Here is an 8486-nt window from a genome sequence, read left to right as displayed (position 1 = left end):
AGTTGACTGCACTGTTCTGCTCACTATGTTCTTGAATGTGAATGAAATATCTTTCTCCCAGAGTCTGGTCACGGCAATTTCCAGAAATTCTGTCTCTCTGTCTCCCTCCCTCCCGCCCGCCCGCCCTCTCACTTTTTTTGTAAGCCTAGAGTGACTTTCCACCTCACTTTCCTGGTTCCTGGCGAAACAAAAGATGCTCAGCGAGGACCGCTTTCTTTGGCGTATCTTCTCTTCTGCGCCGTGATTGGTCGCTGCTTTTTCGGACACGCCCAACAATCCTGATTGGGTGTCAATGCCCTTTTGTTAGGGCAAAGGTGGACCCCGGTGCTCTGCCACAGGCCTGTTGGGGCGTCCAGCAGCCAGTGCGCAGGCGTGCAACCTCGAGTTAGGATTGGTGGGAGGACGCCTCCCACGCTCGGCGCACGCTCCGTGGGCGGGAAGGGCGGAGCTGACGCTGTCAGTTGGTCCGAGAGCCGCGGCCTGAGGCTTCCTACCTATCCCGCCTCCTCCCGGCGCCTCAGACGCAAGGTGAGGCGGCTCGGGGCGGCGAGGGCTGGGGATGGGAGACCACCGAGGCCCTGCGGGGCGGGGCGGGATGGAACGGGGACCCGCGAGGCGGCCTGGGCGCTGGATCGCGGGCCCGCGAGGCCCGACACCCCGCCGAGCGCTGCGCAGCCGCCTTCCCGGCCGCACGCCGCGGGCTCAGTGGGGAGAGCCCGACGGTGCGGGACCGGGACGCCGTGGGGGTGCGATGGGATTGGGTGGTGGGAGAGGACGCTCTGCAGCCCGAGCTACTTTCCAGCTCGCCGCAGTCGTCCTGCTTCAGCCTCCCGAGTGCTAGGATTGGTTTGCAGGCGTGGTGGCCCATGCCTGTCTGGGGTGGGACGTCTTTGCTAGAACCAGGGATTTGTTTCTTTGTCAGCTTTTCGCAAGCGTCCTGCGGAACAAATATTGAGTAAGGTTTGGGAAGGAGAAATTAAAGGTTCCCGAAGAGCCAAGATTTCTGTTACACCAGCAGAGACTGACGTCGTAATAGCCATAAGGACAGAGGTCCCCAAACCGTTATCCATGTCTGAGACTCAAAGCTGTGCGTAGGAATCCGAGTGTCTCCAATGATTAAACTGGATGCAGCTAGCTCCCTGGGGATCTAACTTAAGTTTGATCCTTATTGACGATGTAGTTCCTCGATTTCCATCGGTTTTGAACCCCCCCCCCCAAATGTCAAAGCCGAACATGAACGGTAGAAACAGATCATTCAGGAGTGGATGGATGCAGCTTGAAGCATATGAAAATTTATATTTATTTTGTTTGTGGAAACGCCGAAGGAGTCGAGTTTTTCAAACTCAGATTAGGACTTTAATTATATCTTGGCTATGAAACACGAGGCAAGGCCTCTAGTCTTTATAAGGCTTAGTATCCACATCTGAATTGCATTTTCCTTCTGTTTTGATAAAACTGTATGTGTAAAGTGTTTAGTGCATTTCTGTAATGCATTGGACTTCTGACTTTTAAAAACTGTATTTCTGGTGAGTGGATGACAGGTAGAAAACATCAATTGCAAGTTCAGAGAAGAATGGTGGTTGAGTTTGGAAGGATATTAGGGAAATGTCAAACTCTTATCTGAGATGTTAAGGGCAGCTGAGGTGGAATGATGGGAAAGACAGACTGGACATTGACTATATCCTTGACTCTGGATGACTTTTGTGGTGTGAATTAGGCCACTCTTAGATTAGGCCATGAGTTCTAATATGAGGCCTTTGGCCACATGGTTTTTCTAAAGTTTCTTCTGTAGTCCAAACAACAAAGTAGAGATGAGAAAGTCTTTTAACACCTGTTGAATACTCACTAAGTATACAAAACACATAATTGGATGTATTAAACTCTCAGAACAAACCCATGAGATGCATAGTTACTTGTTCCATTTTATGGATGAGGATACTGAAGCTGAGATTTTTAAACTTCACTACATTTCAGAGCCTAAATAGTGAGGATTTTTAACCACTGTGCTAAACATCATCTCGAGAAGAAGTATTAGAAGGTACAGTGTGAACATGCAAGGATAATTTAATCCTGGGCTAGCACTTGCCATGTCCCTGAAGTCTTACTGTCTCTTCTCCCCTTTCTGCATTCTGGACTTAAATTATAAAAGCTTCTCATCCACTAAGAAGCTAGATAGACACAGGTGTTGAGATTTCCTGTGGTTTTCAAGGAAAAATCTTTTAAAGCACTGACTTAAAGATCTGAGAGAATAAAGTTCCTTTCAGAGCCAGGGCAGCTGGTAAGTTACAAAACAATTGTGTAAAGTTGTGTGTGTTTGTGTGTATACACGTGTGTTGCATTCAGTGAACCCATAAATTACAGGCTTGGCAGTGTGCATGTGTTTGGGAGATGGCGGTAAGACCTCTGGAGCTTGCTCACAAACACTAATGGAACGGGTGAATTCCAGGTTCAAGGTCTTTAAAACAAAACAAAACAAAACAGTGGAAGACGGATCGAGGGAGACAGCCAAAACTGACTTCTGACCTCTACATATGCACAAAGACATACACTCTGTAAACTGAGGTAGAGAGTGTGAGAAAGCAGTCTTCTTTCTGTGCACTTGGGAGCAGGCTTAGCTTTATAGTTGTTCCGTAGTGCTGTGTAAGGATGCTCAATAGCTTTCAGACTAGCTGCCTCAGAGTCCACTTTCATATTTGTACCTTGGGCATTTTTTCTAGGAAAGATTTTATGTGTGTACCTTTGCTCCTCTTTATAATTGTCCTTAATAAAAAGATAACAATGTTTCTGAATCTTTCTTTAAAAGTATCATCCTAATTTCCCAAGAATGCAGTTAAGATGTTTCCTGTTTTGAGTATTTACATTTCCATCTCCCTCTGCTAGCACAAGCACATGTCACATGATATCATCAGTGTGCAGCATTTCACTTCAGGACTTGATTACCGAGCAGCAGCTCAGCACCACCTTTCCTTATGCTTCTCTCTGGAGCTGTACTGTTGTGTCCTCCGCTGATCTATGCATGTACACTTAGTACTTGAGAACAGTAAAGCGTGGAGACTAAGCATTCAGGAGACACTCTTCTAAACAAACAAGCTTACATTTTACTGTCATGTTTCTCTTTCTTCCTACAGACCATTCATTAAAGAGTTTGCGTTCAAGAGCTCAAAGTCTGTTACCCAAGATGATGAATGCTGACATGGACGGTGAGGCCGTCATCCTCTGGCTTAGTGAATGCTTGTGGCTTTCTGGATGTTTTTGCTTCATTAAGCAATGGAAAGAGTAGAGAAAGTCTTTAGAGCTTTAGATGTTGACTAACTTCTTCCCTTTTACTTTAGAAAGTATCCAAGGTGGTGGCTTCCATTCTGTAACTGTGTGGCAAGTTCATTTGGTATTTTCTGCTTAGTGCTGTTAAGTAGAGGCTCTGTATAGGTCAGTTAAGGACTGTGTTAAGACAGTTAAAATAATGGTTATACAATGGTCTACAGAATTTTAAGTGTTTTAAGTGTTACTTGCCGCACCTCACACAGTGTTTATTAATGGTAAATTTAACACTTTTTATTACAGCAGTTGATGCTGAAAATCAGGTGGAACTGGAAGAAAAGACTCGCCTTATTAATCAGGTGTTGGAGCTCCAACACACACTTGAAGGTTAGACTGCATTTAGTAGTTTTCATGAATGGCATCTAGTCAGCTTCAAAGTCCATGCTAATACTTTCTTTCTGTTTTATTTGTCTGTATGGTGGTTGTGCATGCCAGGATACTGTTGTAGAAGTCAGAGGGTAACTTCCATTCCTTCTATTCCATGGAGCTTGGACTTAAATTCAGGTCATGAGGTTTGGGTGGAGATGTCTTTACCCAGGGAGTCACATTGCTGCCCCAGCCATTGTTTTTCTCTCTTCCTGCTGTCTGCAGTTTGGCTGTGGTTTACAGGACACATGTGCTCTAGTCAGACCAGTTACTGCTCTCTTTTTTAAGGCCTTCACATGAGCTGACTTAGCGTGAGGTCTCTTTAAATTCTAGCAATGTGTTACTAAGCTTGTTTCAAGAAAGCTCTATTAAAGTGAAAAGAAACACTACTTCTAGAGATTAAAATTGATCTTAGAGGTTTTTTCTTCATTTTTAAACTTTGTTCCATAAAATCAATACTACCTCTACCTGGTTTTTGATGTTTAATGACATTAAGTAATGTTTTGTTTGTTTGTTTGTTTGTTTGTTTGGGGCACAAAGTGAGCAATAGCTTCTCATTTGACAGAAACAGTCATATTCCGCCTCAGGTTATCTGGAAAATGGGCTCTCTAAGTTGCTAGAATCACTTTAAATCTCTTCCTTTACTTACATATCTGTGTGGCTTATTTCCTGAGTTCCTTCAGAACTTTTAGCAAAAGAGTTAACTCTAAAAAAGTGCTTCTAATCTGCTTTTATAACCCTTAGCCATTTTTGCTTTTTCCTCTAGAAAAGTTGTGACATAGTGTATATTGACATGTTTAATGTTTGGTTTACTCTTGATACCTGGGCCCCACATTGTCGAATCTCAGGCACCCACATACAACCATGCTTTTGCTCGGTTGCTTCTAAAATGGCATGTGCTTCTGTTGGCCAATACACATTTGTTAAATATGTGAATGGACATAGTTTTTTACTTGTTCATTAGGACCTGTATCTTTTGAATTTGTAATAATATAAAACTATAAAAAGACCAGCTGCTTGGATCTTTTATCCAACTTAAGAATCTAGTTGTGTTAAGGTATGCATCTTAAACATTTCCAGTAAAGACATCATTATTTTGTGTGGGAGGACACGCACACTTTAGAAATACAATGTTTTTTTTATCCACCTCAAGAGTTAACATAAATGCTCTCTACAGACTCCCAAGTTCCCTGGGAGACATGGTAACAATCACCATCGTCTGATTTGTACTCTTTTTTTTTTTTTTAACCTAAGCCTTTCTCCCCAGTTATCTGAGTTAAAAAAACAGAAAACTTAAAAATTGTGATATTTATTTATTGCTACTGCTATGAATCAGATTCAGAGTCTCACACATGCTAGGCAAGGGCTATAGCACTGAGCCAGACCCCTCAGCCTGGTCTGGATTTTGTAACATGGAGTCCTTGCCATGATTTTATTGGTAATTGTATTTTTATTTATTTTTTAATATAGATCTTTCTGCAAGAGTAGATGCAGTTAAGGAAGAAAATCTGAAGCTAAAATCGGAAAATCAAGTTCTTGGACAATATATAGAAAACCTCATGTCTGCTTCTAGTGTTTTTCAAACAACTGACACAAAAAGCAAAAGGAAGTAAAGGGTTCACCTCCCTCTCTTCTGTGGATTGCTGCTTTTTTTCTTCCCCATTAAGGCTTGGATATTATCCAAAAGTTAGAGTATCTTTGTTTGCTTCCCTGAGTATTTATAAAGAGAATGTCAGATCTAGGTAATACTAATGCTTAACATGAGCGTCTCTGAGTTAACGTTATATGTATATGTTAGTCTATGAAAATGTGCACATGTAGAGACTTTATATTAGAATTACAGATATTTATGAAACTTGAAGATGAATGTTTTGCCAATTTGCTTATACATATATATATATATATAGGTTTAGCACTGTCTTTTATCATAAGCCTAACTAGTAAAATATACAAGAAAATAACCATGTTGTGAAAAGTGACCAAAACCATGTACTGAATGCACAGCTTCTGTACCTTGTGCACCGTCTTGTGCCTCTCCTCCATCTGCCTCTTCTTCCCATCTCCCTTCCTGACGGTAAAGTAACTTCCATAGTTTCTCCTGCAAGAGTAACCTGAACTGTAACTGTTGACACTTAACCAAAATAAGACACTTCCTTATCTAAGGCTTGCCATTTGTGATATTTAGTAATAAGATACGATTGCTGGTTTCTCTTTTAATCAGTTGAAAGTAGATTGAAGCTATAAAAAATGAAGGGTTTTCTTTGAAATGTAAACTGTCACACCGAGAAGCTTAAAAACTCCCTATTGCATAAAATAGTTCATTTGGTGTTGAAAAGTTAGGAATGCTGGTTATATGTGTGTGAGAAAAAAAAAAAAACAACTTGAGGAAAGATAGGAATAGGAAGGAAAACTGGATTAACAAAAATAACCAGCTTCCAGTGTTTTCCTTCTAGATGTGTGTTACCTCTGGCTCACAGCTGCACTTTTGGCACATAAATGAAAATGGACTGAGTCTAATATAAGTGGATTAAGAGAGACCAGTTAAGGGTTTGGTCTTAAGGTTTGTTTGTACCCAGGAGATGAACTTTTGCAAAATTAATTGAGAGTATATTAGTATCAGAATCATGAATATAAGAGAGTTTTGTATATGTGATAATTATTAATCTTAGTATTTATCTCAGTTGTTTCCCCAGAATTTCTGTAAACTCAACTACTTAGTTTGCATAATTTTAGTCATTCTTTTAACAAATCTTAAAAGTTTAGTTTGTAGCTTCCATTTGACAAGGAGCTGATATCAGAAATAATAGTAAGGTCTTATAATAGGAAAGATCCACTAATGCAGCTGGTGGCTCTTAGACTGGGCTGCTTTGACTTGTGGAGTCATCTAATGTATTAATGTAAGCCTTGATGAGTGACGTTAGCTATCTGGATGTGTAATCCTCACATTGCAGACATTTTGCAACCCTTTTGTGACCTTGTTACAAATATTTAAAATTGTGTTCAAGTTCTGCTTTGCTGTTTAATAAAAAGCTGTTTCAGAGGTTGTGTGTGTGTGTGTGTGTGTATATGTGTGTTTTGATACACTTGCTAAGTACATGTGCACTGAGTATTCAGGGTTTGCAGTACCACATTGTAATAGTGTATCTTATTTAAGTACCCAAGACTGCTACAGGGCTAACCTTTCAGTAGCACAGTGTTGCAGAGGCTTGCTCTTCTATTAAAGCTGTAAGGAAGGGTCTCTGCTTGGCTTTGGCTCCTTACCCTCACTTGTTCCCAGGCTAGAGGGCTCTGCTGCATAGATTGTTCTGTCATTTTCAGCCATGGCTTCTGCATCACCAGTTACACTATTCTATTTGCAGGAAAGAGTGTGGGGGTACACAAAATTTAGGCATTAAGGGTTCTGTCTTGAAATGGCCCAGGCCTCTTTAAATCCAAAGCCTTGCATTGGCTGAGCAGTGTGATTTCTTCCTTGTGGAAGGAAGTGAAGGACTTGTCATAGCAGCCCCAGCCATAGCTTGATCTCCTGCTACAAAGTATCTAGAACTGTGTTTCCTCACAGAGAAGGCATTAGCATGTGCACGCGCACGCACACGCACGCGCGCGCGCACACACACACACACACACACCATCTATCCAGCTAAAGATTGAGCTCAAAATCCAAGATCTCTCTGATCTAGAGTATTATGGGACAGGATAGCCAAGTAGAAAGCTCTCTGTATACAATGTGGAATAGAGATAGTCAGATCTGAGGCAATTGTGGAATGGTACTTGGAGATAAGACCCTGACACTGATCAAGGTTTTCTTTTCTCACTGGCTCCTGTGGCTTCCCCCTTTGAAGTTATTCTATATCCACCCCACTCCACCTCTCAGGTTGAGAAAACAGCCCGTTTGCTGGCAAAAGCTTGGTGCCCCATATTTTAAGTGAAGCTCAAGTTTTGTTGTTTTTGTTAGTATAACTTTCTTAAACAAACAAACCTGAAGCTTTAGCACCTAGTTTACATCTATTCCATCTGTTTGCTTTATGCACTGTGGTTAGAGGACAACCTGCAGGAGTCTGTTCTCTTTTCCACTGAATGAGTTCTGGGGACCAAACTCATGTAGTCAGGCTGCACCCTAACCTGAGCCATCTTGCTTTGAAGCGTTTTATCTTTGTACTCTTGGTCTATGTGTCAGGGACAGTCAAACTTTCTTCTAGCCCTGACTCATAAGCTTTTTTCTCTAGGACTTGACTCTGTAACAGAGGAGACTACCTTTGGACCAACTGAAATGCAGGTGGGAGAGCTGGCCCTGGAGGCTAGAGAGCTGGCCCTGCCCCTCACCAGCTGCGGCACTTTAGGAGAGTGGGCTTTGCACCTCGCCTGGGCAGCACAATAAAGCTGTCCCTGCTGGAGTGGTTGTGGGTGAGCTGACCCCCCAGGGGCATGAGAGCGTAAGAGTTGGCTGTGCCCCTTGCTGACTGTGGCATTGGACAAGCCAGGGCAACGCTGGAGAGCTGGAGGTCTGACCAGCTCAGCTACATCCCAGGCCCAGCCTAACATGCACATCTGTGAACTTCTGGAGCTTGTTCAGGGACTGGTCCAGCAGATCCAAAGCTGTCAAAGGATCTCTGTGACACAGGGCAAAAACCGGGTATCTGAGAGGAGTCCTAGTGTGGATCCAGAGTTGATGGTGCAGCCAGCCTCAAGCCAGACCACGGACTCACTGCAATGAACATTTGCAAGTAAAGTGTGGAAAAAAGGGTACACTGTGGAACACAGTCTCACACACTATAGCTTCCATAACTTTTTTTTTTTTCTTATGA

General features: G+C 42.4%; 1 protein-coding gene across 2 annotated transcripts; it reads left to right on the top strand.

Moving 5' to 3' along the window:
• The first annotated feature begins 293 nt into the window (after positions 1-293).
• Scoc (short coiled-coil protein) lies at positions 294-6724 on the top strand. 2 transcript variants are annotated; one of them, XM_031340516.1, is made up of 4 exons: positions 294-528; positions 3129-3200; positions 3565-3645; positions 5155-6724. In XM_031340516.1, exons 2-4 carry the CDS (start codon positions 3179-3181, stop codon positions 5295-5297), a joined length of 246 nt encoding a protein of 81 aa, XP_031196376.1. In that variant the 5' UTR covers positions 294-528; positions 3129-3178; the 3' UTR covers positions 5298-6724. The 2 variants fall into 2 exon arrangements, with proteins under 2 accessions (XP_031196376.1, XP_031196375.1); XM_031340515.1 differs by having other exon boundaries at positions 3562-3645.
• The last annotated feature ends 1762 nt before the right edge of the window (positions 6725-8486 follow it).

This window comes from Mastomys coucha, unplaced genomic scaffold, assembly GCF_008632895.1.
Source record: "Mastomys coucha isolate ucsf_1 unplaced genomic scaffold, UCSF_Mcou_1 pScaffold22, whole genome shotgun sequence".
NCBI classification, from domain to species: domain Eukaryota; kingdom Metazoa; phylum Chordata; class Mammalia; order Rodentia; family Muridae; genus Mastomys; species Mastomys coucha.
The sequence above is the reverse complement of the archived record's forward strand: the minus strand, read 5'-3'. Positions and strand labels throughout refer to the sequence as shown.